Source organism: Physella acuta, unplaced genomic scaffold (genome assembly GCF_028476545.2).
Source record: "Physella acuta isolate Inbredline_101_S28 unplaced genomic scaffold, ASM2847654v3 ptg000061l, whole genome shotgun sequence".
Classification (NCBI taxonomy): Eukaryota; Metazoa; Mollusca; class Gastropoda; family Physidae; genus Physella; species Physella acuta.
The window spans coordinates 593,635-612,608 of record NW_026731581.1 but is presented as its reverse complement, the minus strand read 5'-3'; the positions used below and the strand labels follow the sequence as shown (position 1 = coordinate 612,608).

At 41.9% G+C, this 18,974-nt stretch overlaps 1 protein-coding gene across 1 annotated transcript; it reads right to left on the bottom strand.

Moving 5' to 3' along the window:
* Window positions 1-681: 681 nt before the first annotated feature.
* On the bottom strand, window positions 682-18,320 carry LOC131949483 (pancreatic triacylglycerol lipase). The gene is made up of 12 exons (XM_059311389.1): window positions 18,178-18,320; window positions 17,899-18,007; window positions 14,837-15,002; window positions 14,145-14,291; window positions 13,862-13,970; window positions 12,542-12,658; window positions 11,586-11,702; window positions 10,973-11,088; window positions 10,496-10,625; window positions 8,240-8,360; window positions 2,237-2,437; window positions 682-808 (listed from the first exon to the last, which is right to left on the bottom strand). Exons 1-12 carry the CDS (start codon window positions 18,245-18,247, stop codon window positions 733-735), a joined length of 1,479 nt encoding a protein of 492 aa, XP_059167372.1. The 5' UTR covers window positions 18,248-18,320; the 3' UTR covers window positions 682-732.
* Window positions 18,321-18,974: the final 654 nt, after the last annotated feature.

The window sequence follows — 18,974 nt, the reverse complement described above, 5'->3', positions numbered from 1 at the left end:
ATTTTCTCACTTCAAGTTGTAGTTTTTGTCCAACTTTTCAGTGATTTATGGTAACCGGAAGTGGAACTACTTATTCTACTTTCAAACTTTTGCAAAAGCCTATAACTTGAGTACATGAGTACTGAGATAAATAAATGAAATTTCACATGTAAGGAAAATATCTAATTTTCTGCCTTCTATCAAATTTTGAGTAATTTCCGTTGACCTGAAAAAGTAATTTACGCTATTTCCGATATCTCAAAAAGCATGTGATTTTATAAAGTACTAATAATATTGCGCACTATTATACACATATTGTTTGGCGTTCACTTGTTGCGCAATTCTTTTTTTCTACGAGATTCTATTCTATTTTAAAAAGTTTAAGTAATTAAAAATGGATTAAAAATCATGTCTGTATCCCGAGTTACCATCCCTCGTTGTTTTATCTAAGAATATTCGAGAAAATTGAGGGGAGATCACTCCCGGTTTATTGTTGTATTCTGTCATGTCAGAAAAAGGTAATCACTAACTTGTCTAGTGTGCGAAACTGTTATAGTTTTTATTAATTTACGAATCTTAATTAATTTAAGGAAGATAATAAGACAAAATCAATGCAGTAATCGAACACATTTTCAAATTTCTATTTGACTTTTAAATTACGAATAACGAAATATAAAGGAAATTAATTTAAAGAACGACAACTTAGGTATAATATAAAGTTTATTTATAGCTGTCGCCGAGGGCATCACGTGATTAGCAAGCTCTATTGATGACAACAGCTTTATCTGACTCTACAACCACACCACTACCAGCTGCACACACCCGAGATCTGTAAGAGATGTAATTTTGGTTTAGAATGGTATAATTACATCACACATGAGATCTGTAAGATAAATCATTTGGTTTGGAATGGTATAATTACATCACACATGAGATCTGTAAGAGAAGTCATTTGGTTTAGAATGGTATAATTACATCACACATGAGATCTGTAAGAGATGTAATTTTGGTTTAGAATGGTATAATTACATCACACATACGGGGTGTAATTTTGGTTTATAATGGTATAATAACCGTGAAATTAATTTGGGAATTATGAAAGTGACAAAACTGATAATGTAAAAGGATAAAATGTGAACAGAAAACTCAAGGCAAGATATGGTTTACCGATTATTAGCAAGATAACATTAGAATAACGTCGATAAGAGCAAACTTTTTATGATCAATTAATACATGAAAGAACATAAAACTCACTCAAAATACGGTGCGTTGATGACGATAAATTTCACTCAATTCGCTGAGTGAATGAACATAAAAATCACTCAACCCACGGTCAGTGAATGAAGATAAAACTCACTCAACAGACGGTGAGTGAATGAAGATAAAACTCAACTACGGTGAGTGAATGAAGATAAAACTCAACCTACGGTGAGTGAATGAAGATAAAACTCAACCTACGGTGAGTGAATGAAGATAAAACTCAAATTACGGTGAGTGAATGAAGATAAAACTCAACCTACGGTGAGTGAATGAAGATAAAACTCAAATTACGGTGAGTGAATGAAGATAAAACTCAACCTACGGTGAGTGAATGAAGATAAAACTCAACCTACGGTGAAAGAATGAAGATAAAACTCACTCAACAGACGGTGAGTGAATGAAGATAAAACTCACTCAACCTACGGTGAGTGAATGAAGATAAAACTCACTCAACCTATGGTGAGTGAAAGAAGATAAAACTCACTCACCCTACGGTGAGTGAATGAAGATAAAACTCACTCAACCTACGGTGAGTGAATGAAGATAAAACTCACTCAACCAACGGTGAGTGAATGAAGATAAAACTCACTCAACCTACGGTGAGTGAAGGAAGATAAAACTCACTCAACCTATGGTGAGTGAAAGAAGATAAAACTCACTCACCCTACGGTGAGTGAATGAAGATAAAACTCACTCAACCTACGGTGAGTGAATGGAGATAAAACTCACTCAACCTACGGTGAGTGAATGAAGATAAAATTCAATAGACGATTAGTGAATGAAGATAAAACACAACCGACGGTGAGTGAATGAAGATAAAACTCACTCAACCTACGGTGAGTGAATGAAGATAAAACTCAACCTACGGTGAAAGAATGAAGATAAAACTCACTCAACAGACGGTGAGTGAATGAAGATAAAACTCACTCAACAGACGGTGAGTGAATGAAGATAAAACTCACTCAACAGACGGTGAGTGAATGAAGATAAAACTCACTCAACGCCCGCTTCCTGCCGCTTGACGTCCACCTCCTGTAGATAAATCTTAGAGCTGGTCAAGCCAAGGATGTCCCAGTCAAGTGGATTCAACAGAGATACTGTGTGCATGTATATCACCATTATATTTCGGATGTTGCCGATGTCATTTGGTGTTGCCACTTGAAACGTGTGGACACTTCCGGGTTCAAAGTTGATGGCGCTAAAATAATCACAAGATAACTATTTTCAAGCTTGTCATTTTAGATGAACATAATCATTAAAATAAACGATGGATTTAAAAACATGTGTATAAGCTGTCTGGGTAAGTGATCACAATAATTGTCGACATCAACAAAGTGGAATTAATCTGCTGTCGTGATGCTATTTCAAACATGGTAAATATAGCATCATCTCACAGATTCTATACACACCTTCAAACTGAGACTATTTTGTCTTCTCTAACACTAATAACTCATTCACCCATCAACCGTTGTCGCAGGCAGTGGCATGGTGTGTTAAAACATTCGTCAGTTAGTCGTCATGGCAACCCATCAAAGTCGTGGCAACCCATCAAAGTCGTGCAACTCATCAAAGTCGTGGCAACCCATCAAAGTCGTGGCTACTCATCAAAGTCGTGGCAACTCATCAAAGTCGTGCAACTCATCAAAGTCGTGGCAACTCATCAAAGTCGTGGCAACCCATCAAAGTCGTGGCTACTCATCAAAGTCGTGGCAACTCATCAAAGTCGAGGCTACTCATCAAAGTCGTGGCAACTCATCAAAGTCGTGGCTACTCATCAAAGTCGTGGCAACTCATCAAAGTCGTGCAACTCATCAAAGTCGTGGCAACTCATCAAAGTCGTGGCTACTCATCAAAGTCGTGGCAACTCATCAAAGTCGTGCAACTCATCAAAGTCGTGGCAACTCATCAAAGTCGAGGCAACTCATCGAAGTCGTGGCAACTCATCAAAGTCGTGCAACTCATCAAAGTCGTGGCAACTCATCAAAGTCGTGCAACTCATCAAAGTCGTGGCAACTCATCAAAGTCGTGCAACTCATCGAAGTCGTGGCAACTCATCAAAGTCGTGGCTACTCATCAAAGTCGTGGCAACTCATCAAAGTCGTGCAACTCATCAAAGTCGTGGCAACTCATCAAAGTCGTGCAACTCATCAAAGTCGTGCAACTCATCAAAGTCGTGGCAACTCATCAAAGTCGTGGCAACTCATCAAAGTCGTGGCAACTCATCGAAGTCGTGGCAACTCATCGAATCGTGTGTAAAAATGTTCAAGTGCTTAGCTTGATTTCATACCCCCCCCCCCCCCCGCACACACACACTACCAAACTTCGTGTTGGTTTTTGTTTTTTTAACAAGTAAATGTTCACCTTTCGGCGGATATCGATTGGTCAGTACTGATGCACTTCACTTTTAAATCGATTACAAATTACAATGGATAATGTCGTGTGGAGCACAGGAATGGTGTCACCGCAATCAACGGGGACGACTGTGTTTGTACTAACAGAACTTGTGTCACCGCTACGACTGTGTTTGTACTAACAGAACTTGTGTCACCGCTACGACTGTGTTTGTACTAACAGAACTTGTGTCACCACACGGGGACGACTGTGTTTATACTAACAGAACTTGTGTCACCACACGGGGACGACTGTGTTTGTACTAACAGAACTTGTGTCACCGCTACGACTGTGTTTGTACTAACAGAACTTGTGTCACCACACGGGGACGACTGTGTTTGTACTAACAGAACTTGTGTCACCGCTACGACTGTGTTTGTACTAACAGAACTTGTGTCACCACACGGGAACGACTGTGTTTGTACTAACAGAACTTGTGTCACCACACGGGGACGACTGTGTTTGTACTAACAGAACTTGTGTCACCACACGGGGACGACTGTGTTTGTACTAACAGAACTTGTGTCACCGCTACGACTGTGTTTGTACTAACAGAACTTGTGTCACCGCACGGGGACGACTGTGTTTGTACTAACAGAACTTGTGTCACCACACGGGGACGACTGTGTTTGTACTAACAGAACTTGTGTCACCGCACGGGGACGACTGTGTTTGTACTAACAGAACTTGTGTCACCGCTACGACTGTGTTTGTACTAACAGAACTTGTGTCACCACACGGGAACGACTGTGTTTGTACTAACAGAACTTGTGTCACCACACGGGGACGACTGTGTTTGTACTAACAGAACTTGTGTCACCACACGGGGACGACTGTGTTTGTACTAACAGAACTTGTGTCACCACACGGGGACGACTGTGTTTGTACTAACAGAACTTGTGTCACGGCTACGACTGTGTTTGTACTAACAGAACTTGTGTCACCACACGGGAACGACTGTGTTTGTACTAACAGAACTTGTGTCACCACACGGGGACGACTGTGTTTGTACTAACAGAACTTGTGTCACCACACGGGGACGACTGTGTTTGTACTAACAGAACTTGTGTCACCACACGGGGACGACTGTGTTTGTACTAACAGAACTTGTGTCACCGCTACGACTGTGTTTGTACTAACAGAACTTGTGTCACCGCTACGACTGTGTTTGTACTAACAGAACTTGTGTCACCACACGGGGACGACTGTGTTTGTACTAACAGAACTTGTGTCACCGCACGGGGACGACTGTGTTTGTACTAACAGAACTTGTGTCACCGCTACGACTGTGTTTGTACTAACAGAACTTGTGTCACCACACGGGAACGACTGTGTTTGTACTAACAGAACTTGTGTCACCACACGGGGACGACTGTGTTTGTACTAACAGAACTTGTGTCACCACACGGGGACGACTGTGTTTGTACTAACAGAACTTGTGTCACCGCTACGACTGTGTTTGTACTAACAGAACTTGTGTCACCACACGGGGACGACTGTGTTTGTACTAACAGAACTTGTGTCACCGCACGGGGACGACTGTGTTTGTACTAACAGAACTTGTGTCACCACACGGGGACGACTGTGTTTGTACTAACAGAACTTGTGTCACCGCTACGACTGTGTTTGTACTAACAGAACTTGTGTCACCACACGGGGACGACTGTGTTTGTACTAACAGAACTTGTGTCACGGCACGGGGACGACTGTGTTTGTACTAACAGAACTTGTGTCACCACACGGGGACGACTGTGTTTGTACTAACAGAACTTGTGTCACCGCTACGACTGTGTTTGTACTAACAGAACTTGTGTCACCACACGGGGACGACTGTGTTTGTACTAACAGAACTTGTGTCACCACACGGGGACGACTGTGTTTGTACTAACAGAACTTGTGTCACCGCTACGACTGTGTTTGTACTAACAGAACTTGTGTCACCGCTACGACTGTGTTTGTACTAACAGAACTTGTGTCACCACACGGGGACGACTGTGTTTGTACTAACAGAACTTGTGTCACCACACGGGGACGACTGTGTTTGTACTAACAGAACTTGTGTCACCACACGGGGACGACTGTGTTTGTACTAACAGAACTTGTGTCACCGCTACGACTGTGTTTGTACTAACAGAACTTGTGTCACCACACGGGGACGACTGTGTTTGTACTAACAGAACTTGTGTCACCGCTACGACTGTGTTTGTACTAACAGAACTTGTGTCACCACACGGGGACGACTGTGTTTGTACTAACAGAACTTGTGTCACCACACGGGGACGACTGTGTTTGTACTAACAGAACTTGTGTCACCACACGGGGACGACTGTGTTTGTACTAACAGAACTTGTGTCACCACACGGGGACGACTGTGTTTGTACTAACAGAACTTGTGTCACCACACGGGGACGACTGTGTTTGTACTAACAGAACTTGTGTCACCACACGGGGACGACTGTGTTTGTACTAACAGAACTTGTGTCACCACACGGGGACGACTGTGTTTGTACTAACAGAACTTGTGTCACCGCTACGACTGTGTTTGTACTAACAGAACTTGTGTCACCACACGGGGACGACTGTGTTTGTACTAACAGAACTTGTGTCACGGCACGGGGACGACTGTGTTTGTACTAACAGAACTTGTGTCACCACACGGGGACGACTGTGTTTGTACTAACAGAACTTGTGTCACCGCTACGACTGTGTTTGTACTAACAGAACTTGTGTCACCACACGGGGACGACTGTGTTTGTACTAACAGAACTTGTGTCACCACACGGGGACGACTGTGTTTGTACTAACAGAACTTGTGTCACCGCTACGACTGTGTTTGTACTAACAGAACTTGTGTCACCACACGGGGACGACTGTGTTTGTACTAACAGAACTTGTGTCACGGCACGGGGACGACTGTGTTTGTACTAACAGAACTTGTGTCACCACACGGGGACGACTGTATTTGTACTAACAGAACTTGTGTCACCGCTACGACTGTGTTTGTACTAACAGAACTTGTGTCACCGCAATCAACGGGGACGACTGTGTTTGTACTAACAGAACTTGTGTCACCTCACGGGGACGACTGTGTTTGTACTAACAGAACTTGTGTCACCGCACGGGGACGACTGTGTTTGTACTAACAGAACTTGTGTCACCACACGGGGACGACTGTGTTTGTACTAACAGAACTTGTGTCACCACACGGGGACGACTGTGTTTGTACTAACAGAACTTGTGTCACCGCACGGGGACGACTGTGTTTGTACTAACAGAACTTGTGTCACCACACGGGGACGACTGTGTTTGTACTAACAGAACTTGTGTCACCGCACGGGGACGACTGTGTTTGTACTAACAGAACTTGTGTCACCGCTACGACTGTGTTTGTACTAACAGAACTTGTGTCACCACACGGGGACGACTGTGTTTGTACTAACAGAACTTGTGTCACCGCACGGGGACGACTGTGTTTGTACTAACAGAACTTGTGTCACCACACGGGGACGACTGTGTTTGTACTAACAGAACTTGTGTCACCGCTACGACTGTGTTTGTACTAACAGAACTTGTGTCACCACACGGGGACGACTGTGTTTGTACTAACAGAACTTGTGTCACCACACGGGGACGACTGTGTTTGTACTAACAGAACTTGTGTCACCGCTACGACTGTGTTTGTACTAACAGAACTTGTGTCACCACACGGGGACGACTGTGTTTGTACTAACAGAACTTGTGTCACGGCTACGACTGTGTTTGTACTAACAGAACTTGTGTCACCACACGGGAACGACTGTGTTTGTACTAACAGAACTTGTGTCACCACACGGGGACGACTGTGTTTGTACTAACAGAACTTGTGTCACCGCTACGACTGTGTTTGTACTAACAGAACTTGTGTCACCACACGGGGACGACTGTGTTTGTACTAACAGAACTTGTGTCACGGCTACGACTGTGTTTGTACTAACAGAACTTGTGTCACCACACGGGAACGACTGTGTTTGTACTAACAGAACTTGTGTCACCACACGGGAACGACTGTGTTTGTACTAACAGAACTTGTGTCACCACACGGGAACGACTGTGTTTGTACTAACAGAACTTGTGTCACCACACGGGAACGACTGTGTTTGTACTAACAGAACTTGTGTCACCACACGGGAACGACTGTGTTTGTACTAACAGAACTTGTGTCACCACACGGGGACGACTGTGTTTGTACTAACAGAACTTGTGTCACCGCTACGACTGTGTTTGTACTAACAGAACTTGTGTCACCACACGGGGACGACTGTGTTTGTACTAACAGAACTTGTGTCTACATGGCCGTCTGTTGCTGATAAGTTGAAACATGAATATTATTGTTTAACTTAAAATACAAACTCTTGATTTGATTATTACAATCACGCCTTAATGTCAGTCTTTTCTTATCAATGTTATGTAATGTTAAGAAAAAAAAGATTAAATAAAATGCAAACATGTTTTAAGATAGATTCTAAGTAGTTGCAATCAGGTGAACTTTTAGTTACACTTACAAAAACGTTTGAAATAACAAATATATTTTAAGAACAGTGGAACCCAGTATAATAGCAGAGTTACTGACCCTGCATTGAGCTGAACCCTGTTTGTCGACCCTTTGTCCCCATTGATGACAACAGCAACAGCGCCTTTTGTTGTTTGTCCAACATTGGGTTGTAGTTTCAGTGTCACGTCCAAATGGAATTCTGTCACAACAAAAGTTGGGCTTTAAAATCTGCTGTGTGCAGGCTCGTATTTTCTATGATAGGTTCTAGAGTATTATAGGAACATTTGACACGAGCTGGTTGTATGTAGATAAACTTACGACACGAGATAGTTGTATGAAGATAAACTTACGACACGAGATGGTTGTATGTAGATAAACTTACGACACTAGATGGTTGTATGAAGATAAACTTACGACACGAGATGGTTGTATGAAGATAAACTTACGAGATGGTTGTATGAAGATAAACTTACGAGATAGTTCTATGAAGATAAACTTACGACACGAGATGGTTCTATGAAGATAAACTTACGAGATGGTTCTATGAAGATAAACTTACGAGATGGTTGTATGAAGATAAACTTACGAGATGGTTGTATGAAGATAAACTTACGACACGAGATGGTTCTATGAAGATAAACTTACGAGATGGTTGTATGAAGATAAACTTACGAGATAGTTCTATGAAGATAAACTTACGACACGAGATGGTTCTATGAAGATAAACTTACGAGATGGTTCTATGAAGATAAACTTACGAGATGGTTGTATGAAGATAAACTTACGACACGAGATGGTTCTATGAAGATAAACTTACGACAGAACGGCTGGTGATTGGCTGTATGAAGATAAACTTACGACAGAACGGCTGGTGATTGGCTGTATGAAGATAAACTTACAACAGAACGGCTGGTGATTGGCTGTATGAAGATAAACTTACGACAGAACGGCTGGTGATTGGCTGTATGAAGATAAACTTACGACAGAACGGCTGGTGATTGGCTGTATGAAGATAAACTTACAACAGAACGGCTGGTGATTGGCTGTATGAAGATAAACTTACGACAGAACGGCTGGTGATTGGCTGTATGAAGATAAACTTACGACAGAACGGCTGGTGATTGGCTGTATGAAGATAAACTTACGATAGAACGGCTGGTGATTGGCTGTATGAAGATAACCTTACGACAGAACGGCTGGTGATTGGCTGTATGAAGATAAACTTACGACAGAACGGCTGGTGATTGGCTGTATTAAGATAAACTTACGACAGAACGGCTGGTGATTGGCTGTATGAAGATAAACTTACGACAGAACGGCTGGTGATTGGCTGTATGAAGATAAACTTACGACAGAACGGCTGGTGATTGGCTGTATGAAGATAAACTTACGACAGAACGGCTGGTGATTGGCTGTATGAAGATAAACTTACGACAGAACGGCTGGTGATTGGCTGTATGAAGATAAACTTACGACAGAACGGCTGGTGATTGGCTGTATGAAGATAAACTTACGACAGAACGGCTGGTGATTGGCTGTATGAAGATAAACTTACGACAGAACGGCTGGTGATTGGCTGTATGAAGATAAACTTACGACAGAACGGCTGGCGATTGGCTGTATGAAGATAAACTTACGACAGAACGGCTGGTGATTGGCTGTATGAAGATAAACTTACGACAGAACGGCTGGTGATTGGCTGTATGAAGATAAACTTACGACAGAACGGCTGGTGATTGGCTGTATGAAGATAAACTTACGACAGAACGGCTGGTGATTGGCTGTATGAAGATAAACTTACGACAGAACGGCTGGTGATTGGCTGTATGAAGATAAACTTACGACAGAACGGCTGGTGATTGGCTGTATTAAGATAAACTTACGACAGAACGGCTGGTGATTGGCTGTATGAAGATAAACTTACGACAGAACGGCTGGTGATTGGCTGTATGAAGATAAACTTACGACAGAACGGCTGGTGATTGGCTGTATGAAGATAAACTTACGACAGAACGGCTGGTGATTGGCTGTATGAAGATAAACTTACGACAGAACGGCTGGTGATTGGCTGTATGAAGATAAACTTACGACAGAACGGCTGGTGATTGGCTGTATGAAGATAAACTTACGACAGAACGGCTGGTGATTGGCTGTATGAAGATAAACTTACGACAGAACGGCTGGCGATTGGCTGTATGAAGATAAACTTACGACAGAACGGCTGGTGATTGGCTGTATGAAGATAAACTTACGACAGAACGGCTGGTGATTGGCTGTATGAAGATAAACTTACGACAGAACGGCTGGTGATTGGCTGTATGAAGATAAACTTACGACAGAACGGCTGGTGATTGGCTGTATGAAGATAAACTTTTCTGTACGACCCCCGGGCTGGGATGTTCCTGTCCGCGTGTAGACCCATAAAAGAGCAGCCGGCGGTACCACACGTGTTACATTTGCCGTTCTAGAAAAATGTTTAAAAAACATTTTCCCCTGTAACTATGTGATTATTAATAGCAAACATTTGTCGTTCTAGAAAGGGACAGTTGTTAACACAAACAAAATGACGCATCTGAAATACACTCACTCACTCTCTCTCACACACACAAATGGGGGAATTTTTTCATTAAGGTCTCGACATTTAATTTAATAATTAATTTCTTTGTAAAGTTATGGTTGTGAATTTGAAATACACCATTGTTTGTTTCTTAAAGCATAAAAACAATCGGCTGCGGAGGTTTTGTTATTCAACCAACATTTGAATGCTCCACTTAAGAGCGCGAATAGAGTAATACTAATGTGTTTGTTTACCTCAAAATCAGCCTCGTTGTTACAAGTATAGCCCATGAATGGACAGTCCGACTTGACACTCTCAATGAAGAAATGGACGGCACGGAAATGGTTGCAGCAGATGACCTCGATGGATCCTGTAATTTAAAGAGATATCAGCCTAGAGTCTTTTACTCTTAGTCCATTTCTTGTTTTATACGTTTTATATATTTTTGATGATATTTGATGCAATAATGATAGTTTGATAATTTCGTTGATACCTTATTACTACAAGATATATCAGTGGTTGATTGATAGTCATATTATAATCTACAATATTTATCAATAGAGTGTAAGGTACCTTGTTAAATTTGATCTGGTCACCTGCACTACTCCACACACACACACACAGATGGATCTAGTCCCTATGTAAAACTCTCACTTTACCTTGAAAAACGCCCCTTTTACCTTTTTAAATCACCGACTTACCTTGTAAAAATCCCAGTTTACCTTGTAAAAAGCACAACCTACCTTTTTAAACGCACAACTTACCTTGTAAAACGCACAGCTTACCTTGTAAAAATCCAAACTTACATTAAAACGCACAACCTACCTTGTAAAAATCCCAATTTACCTTGTAAAACTCCGAACCTACCTTGTAAAACGCCCCACTCGGCGATGTTGGTGAAAGGGTTTCTTGTACAGCCCGGCTGGTCGTGGCCAGAGTTAGGATAGAAGTCAATGTCAGCCACTGCCTGCTTCATGCCCAGACCTGCCACATAGGAACTCAATCATTGGGTACAAGGTAGGTCGGCGGGAGAGGGGAGGGGGTAGGTGTTGGCTAAATATCACATCATGGTAGGGTTGGATATACACAACGTCATGGTAGGGTTGGATATGCACATCATGGTAGGGTTGGACATACACAACATCATGGTAGGGTTGGATATACACAACGTCATGGTAGGGTTGGATATACACATCATCGTAGGGTTGGACATAAACAACATCATGGTAGGGTTGGATATACACATCATGGTAGGGTTAGCCATACACAACATCATGGTAGGGTTGGATATACACAACATCATGGTAGGGTTGGACATACACAAAATCATGGTAGGGTTGGACATAAGCAACATCATGGTAGGGTTAGCCATACACAACATCATGGTAGGGTTGGACATAAACAACATCATGGTAGGGTTGGACATAAACAACATCATGGTAGGGTTGGACATAAACAACATCATGGTAGGGTTGGACATAAACAACATCATGGTAGGGTTAGCCATACACAACATCATGGTAGGGTTGTACATACACAACATCATGGTAGGGTTGGATATACACAACATCATGGTAGGGTTGGATATACACAACATCATGGTAGGGTTGGATATACACAATATCATGGTAGGGTTGGACATAAACAACATCATGGTAGGGTTGGATATACACAACATCATGGTAGGGTTGGATATACACAACATCATGGTAGGGTTGGGCATACACATCATGGTAGGGTTGGACATAACATGATGATAGGTGTCGGACACAAATAAATGTAGTCTGTGAGAGATAAACTGAACTCCTGCCCCCACAACAGACCTAAATAAATGAGCTTCTCGGCATCTGTGTGCATGGCGTCAACAAAAACAGCATCAGTTGGATCAAGTCTGACAGCTGGGTCGGTGTTCTCAAAGTATGGGCCTGCTGGGTCCAGACCTACAGGAAGAAACAGTCATTGGCAGCAGTGTAAAGTCTGTGTTTCTAGAATGGTCATCTCAATTAGAATGGGAATAACTAGAGTAGGCAAGCAGTGTAAAGTTTGTGTTTCTAGAATGACCATCTCATTTAGAATGGGAAAAACTAGAGTAGGCAAGCAGTGTAAAGTTTGTGTTTGTAGAATGATCATCTCATTTAGAATTGGAATAACTAGAGTAGGCAAGCAGTGTAAAGTTTGTGTTTCTAGAATGATCATCTTATTTAGAATGGGAATAACTAGAGTAGGCAAGCAGTGTAAAGTCTGTGTTTCTAGAATGATCATCTCATTTAGAATGGGAGTAACTAGAGTAGGCAAGCAGTGTAAAGTTTGTGTTTCTAGAATGATGATCTCATTTAGAATGTGTATAACACCAATGAGAAGAGGTAAACAGAACTCACCTATAATCCTGATAACACCAATGAGAAGAGGTAAACAGAACTCACCTGTAATCCTGATAACACCAATGAGAAGAGGTAAACAGAACCCACCTATAATCCTGATAACACCAATGAGAAGAGGTAAACAGAACCCACCTGTAATCCTGATAACACCAATGAGAAGAGGTAAACAGAACTCACCTGTAATCCTGATAACACCAATGAGAAGAGGTAAACAGAACCCACCTGTAATCCTGATAACACCAATGAGAAGAGGTAAACAGAACCCACCTGTAATCCTGATAACACCAATGAGAAGAGGTAAACAGAACCCACCTGTAATCCTGATAACACCAATGAGAAGAGGTAAACAGAACCCACCTGTAATCCTGATAACACCAATGAAAAGAGGTAAACAGAACCCACCTGTAATCCTGATAACACCAATGAGAAGAGGTAAACAGAACCCACCTGTAATCCTGATAACACCAATGAGAAGAGGTAAACAGAACCCACCTGTAATCCTGATAACACCAATGAGAAGAGGTAAACAGAACCCACCTGTAATCCTGATAACACCAATGAGAAGAGGTAAACAGAACCCACCTGTAATCCTGATAACACCAATGAGAAGAGGTAAACAGAACCCACCTGTAATCCTGATAACACCAATGAAAAGAGGTAAACAGAACCCACCTGTAATCCTGATAACACCAATGAGAAGAGGTAAACAGAACCCACCTGTAATCCTGATAACACCAATGAAAAGAGGTAAACAAAACCCACCTGTAATCCTGCCGAGCCCTGGGATCCTCTCACCAGCGTAACCTGAGATGTGGGAGCCCAGACTGTGGCCAATGATGTGGAAATCTGCAGCCGTCACATTTTTGGTTTTCTGTGGTCAGGAGAGAGATGATGGGAAGGGGAGTCAGACTGTTTTCTATTAACAAGTTTATCTTAATTGCCTCAAACAGTGCTCAAATATGTGCTCGGTGCTCATTTAAAGATCTAATAATAAAGTTACTGTTGCTAGATAAATTAACTCAACATAGACAGCATTTGTGCTTACAATTAATTCATGGACCAAGAGCGCTATCTGAGCGCCAACGATCCTTGTGTTGGCTGTAGCTTGGGTGTACGGGAACAGATTGCCCTTGGACCAGTCCACTGAGATGACGTTGTAGTCGCCTTGGCTGAGAAACGCTGCTGTAAGATCCTGTCAACAAAAGATCATATTTGGTAAATCTTGTTTTCTTGTAAAGCTCTGTCAACAAAAGATCATATTTGGTAAATCTTGTTTTCTTGTAAGGCTCTCACAACAAAAGATCATGTTTGGTGAATCTTGTTTTCTTGTAAGGCTCTGTCAACAAAAGATCATATTTGGTAAATCTTGTTTTCTTGTAAGGCTCTGTCAACAAAAGATCATACTTGGTAAATCTTGTTTTCTTGTAAGGCTCTGTCAACAAAAGATCATGTTTGGTAAATCTTGTTTTCTTGTAAGGCCCTGACAACAAAAGATCATGTTTGATAAATCTTGTTTTCTTGTAAGGCTCTGTCAACAAAAGATCATGTTTGGTATACAATATTTTTTGTTTTAGCTGTTTGAGAAACGGATCTGAAATACACTCACACATACACATTCACACACACGGGAATTTGTTTTGTTAAGTAGATACTAAATCGGCTATTACTTAAGTTCGTTGAGAGAAATGTTCATGCGACTGTAGAGAGAAATGTTCACGGGATGATGGCTAGTCTTACTTTGTGCCAGGACGTCATCTGCGGACTGTCCAGAAAGCCGTGGACGAGAATCTTGGTGTTTCTGGGCTTGAAGTTTGTGAAGACTGTGCCAGCTGATGTGAAGTGGAGGGCGTCCAAAACTTGGGCTGTTGTCTTAGATTCTCTTGTGTACAGTCTGTAGATCGTTCTGTGGGTTATAGCAGACACGCATTTTCAGCAGTAAGCAGATAATACCATTATACATTAGACGTATACATACATCTGCGTTTTACAAGGTTCAATGAAGCTATTAAGTTCAGACTAAAATTCCATGAGACAACATAAGCATAAAAGTTACCTACCCAACTTTCTGTGGCGACTAAACAAAAGTTACCTACCCAACTTTCTGTGGCGACTAAACAAAAGTTACCTACCCAACTTTCTGTGGCGACTAAACAAAAGTTACCTACCCAACTTTCTGTGGCGACTAAACAAAAGTTACCTACCCAACTTTCTGTGGCGACTAAACAAAAGTTACCTACCCAACTTTCTGTGGCGACTAAACAAAAGTTACCTACCCAACTTTCTGTGGCGACTAAACAAAAGTTAACTACCCAACTTTCTGTGGCGACTAAACAAAAGTTACCTACCCAACTTTCTGTGGCGACTAAACAAAAGTTACCTACCCAACTTTCTGTGGCGACTAAACAAAAGTTACCTACCCAACTTTCTGTGACGACTAAAATTACCTACCCAACTTTCTGTGGCGACTAAACAAAAGTTACCTACCCACCTTTCTGTGGCGACTAAACAAAAGTTACCTACCCAACTTTCTGTGGCGACTAAACAAAAGTTACTTACCCAACTTTCTGTGGCGACTAAACAAAAGTTACCTACCCAACTTCCTGTGGCGATTAAACAAAAGTTACCTACCCAACTTTCTGTGGCGACTAAACAAAAGTTACCTACCCAACTTTCTGTGGCGACTAAAAAAAAGTTACCTACCCAACTTTCTGTGGCGACTAAACAAAAGTTACCTACCCAACTTTCTGTGGCGACTAAACAAAAGTTACCTACCCAACTTTCTGTGGCGACTAAACAAAAGTTACCTACCCAACTTTCTGTGGCGACTAAACAAAAGTTACCTACCCAACTTTCTGTGGCGACTAAACAAAAGTTACCTACCCAACTTTCTGTGGCGACTAAACAAAAGTTACCTACCCAACTTTCTGTGGCGACTAAACAAAAGTTACCTACCCAACTTTCTGTGGCGACTAAACAAAAGTTACCTACCCAACTTTCTGTGGCGACTAAACAAAAGTTACCTACCCAACTTTCTGTGGCGACTAAAATTACCTACCCAACTTTCTGTGGCGACTAAACAAAAGTTACTTACCCACCTTTCTGTGGCGACTAAACAAAAGTTACCTACCCAACTTTCTGTGGCGACTAAACAAAAGTTACTTACCCAACTTTCTGTGGCGACTAAACAAAAGTTACCTACCCAACTTTCTGTGGCGACTAAACAAAAGTTACCTACCCAACTTCCTGTGGCGATTAAACAAAAGTTACCTACCCAACTTTCTGTGGCGACTAAACAAAAGTTACCTACCCAACTTTCTGTGGCGACTAAAAAAAAGTTACCTACCCAACTTTCTGTGGCGACTAAACAAAAGTTACCTACCCAACTTTCTGTGGCGACTAAACAAAAGTTACCTACCCAACTTTCTGTGGCGACTAAACAAAAGTTACTTACCCAACTTTCTGTGGCGACTAAACAAAAGTTACCTACCCAACTTTCTGTGGCGAATTAACAAAAGTTACCTACCCAACTTTCTGTGGCGACTAAAATTACCTACCCAACTTTCTGTGGCGACTAAACAAAAGTTACCTACCCACCTTTCTGTGGCGACTAAACAAAAGTTACCTACCCAACTTTCTGTGGCGACTAAACAAAAGTTACCTACCCAACTTTCTGTGGCGACTAAACAAAAGTTACCTACCCAACTTTCTGTGGCGACTAAACAAAAGTTACCTACCCAACTTTCTGTGGCGACTAAAATTACCTACCCAACTTTCTGTGGCGACTAAACAAAAGTTACCTACCCAACTTTCTGTGGCGACTAAACAAAAGTTACCTACCCAACTTTCTGTGGCGACTAAACAAAAGTTACCTACCCAACTTTCTGTGGCGACTAAAAAAAAGTTACTTACCCAACTTTCTGTGGCGACTAAACAAAAGTTACCTACCCAACTTCCTGTGGCGATTAAACAAAAGTTACCTACCCAACTTTCTGTGGCGACTAAACAAAAGTTACCTACCCAACTTTCTGTGGCGACTAAACAAAAGTTACCTACCCAACTTTCTGTGGCGACTAAAAAAAAGTTACCTACCCAACTTTCTGTGGCGACTAAAATTACCTACCCAACTTTCTGTGGCGACTAAACAAAAGTTACCTACCCAACTTTCTGTGGCGACTAAACAAAAGTTACCTACCCAACTTTCTGTGGCGACTAAACAAAAGTTACCTACCCAACTTTCTGTGGCGACTAAAAAAAAGTTACTTACCCAACTTTCTGTGGCGACTAAACAAAAGTTACTTACCCAACTTTCTGTGGCGACTAAACAAAAGTTACCTACCCAACTTTCTGTGGCGACTAAACAAAAGTTACCTACCCAACTTCCTGTGGCGATTAAACAAAAGTTACCTACCCAACTTTCTGTGGCGACTAAACAAAAGTTACCTACCCAACTTTCTGTGGCGACTAAACAAAAGTTACCTACCCAACTTTCTGTGGCGACTAAAAAAAAGTTACCTACCCAACTTTCTGTGGCGACTAAACAAAAGTTACCTACCCAACTTTCTGTGGCGACTAAACAAAAGTTACTTACCCAACTTTCTGTGGCGACTAAACAAAAGTTACTTACCCAACTTTCTGTGGCGACTAAAATTACCTACCCAACTTTCTGTGGCGACTAAACAAAAGTTACCTACCCAACTTTCTGTGGCGACTAAACAAAAGTTACCTACCCAACTTTCTGTGGCGACTAAACAAAAGTTACCTACCCAACTTTCTGTGGCGACTAAACAAAAGTTACCTACCCAACTTTCTGTGGCGACTCGGGCACTACTGTAAGTGGCCTCTGTGGCGAGTAAGCAAAGGGTCCTTCGTTAGCAAAACACCCAACATCCGGGTAGCAAGCGACCTCTCCTGTGGAAAAAAAGTGTTTTACATTTCTATGATTTAATGTCGATAATATAGGGCCATTGGAAAGTTAATTAAGATCTCTAATTAGAATAAATTTATTTCAACATTTCTTTAACCAAAGTTTTAATTCAATAAAACAAAAAATGTAATTATAAAAAGAAAAGTTGCCCCACGTTTGTTGATGTTTGCCGTGTAGACGGCCCCAGAGAGGAGCGCGAGACAGACCAAGAGAGACAACTCCATGACTTCCAGACTCAGTCCAACACAACCAAGGTAGCTAACTCTAGGTCGGACCAGCAGAGCTAGAGCTGACTTATCTCTGGCGTCAACTGGTTTTATACGGCACACTGAGAACTGTTACAGAGGTCAGGGGTGTGTAATATTCTCACAGTGATCAGGGGTGTGTACATATTCTCACAGTGGTCAGGGGCGTGTACATATTCTCACAGTGGTCAGGGGCGTGTACATATTCTCACAGCGTTCAGGGGCGTGCAGTAAATTATTTCACCTCTAAAAATTGCACCGAAAGTCTAACTTTACACAAGGACTGCGTGGTGGAATAGATCCCGGTCTCTCGTCTCTGGGTAGTCCGTGAGTTAATGCAGCTTTGATGGGTACCCTTCTCACGTTAGTCCGTGAGTTAATGCAGCTCTGGTGGGTACCCTTCTCACGTTAATCTGTGAGTCAATGCAGCTCTGATGGGTACCCTTCTCACGTTAGTCCGTGAATTAATTCAGCTCTGATGGGTACCCTTCTCACGTTAATCTGTGAGTCAATGCAGCTCTGATGGGTACCCTTCTCACGTTAATCTGTGAGTCAATGCAGCTCTGATGGGTACCCTTCTCACGTTAGTCCGTGAATTAATTCAGCTCTGATGGGTACCCTTCTCACGTTAATCTGTGAGTCAATGCAGCTCTGATGGGTACCCTTCTCACGTTAGTCAAGTGACCACACAGATCTCGAGGTCACG

Excerpts from the sequence above, each read along its gene's own strand:
- LOC131949483 (XM_059311389.1), bottom strand. The coding sequence starts at position 18,247 with ATGGAGTTGTCTCTCTTGGTCTGTCTCGCGCTCCTCTCTGGGGCCGTC. Across the intron at positions 11,703-12,541 it reads CGAGAAGCTCATTTATTTAG|GTCTGGGCATGAAGCAGGCA; the intron begins GTCTGTTGTGGG and ends CCTATGTGGCAG. Across the intron at positions 11,089-11,585 it reads CGAGTGGGGCGTTTTACAAG|GATCCATCGAGGTCATCTGC; the intron begins GTAGGTTCGGAG and ends TTTAAATTACAG.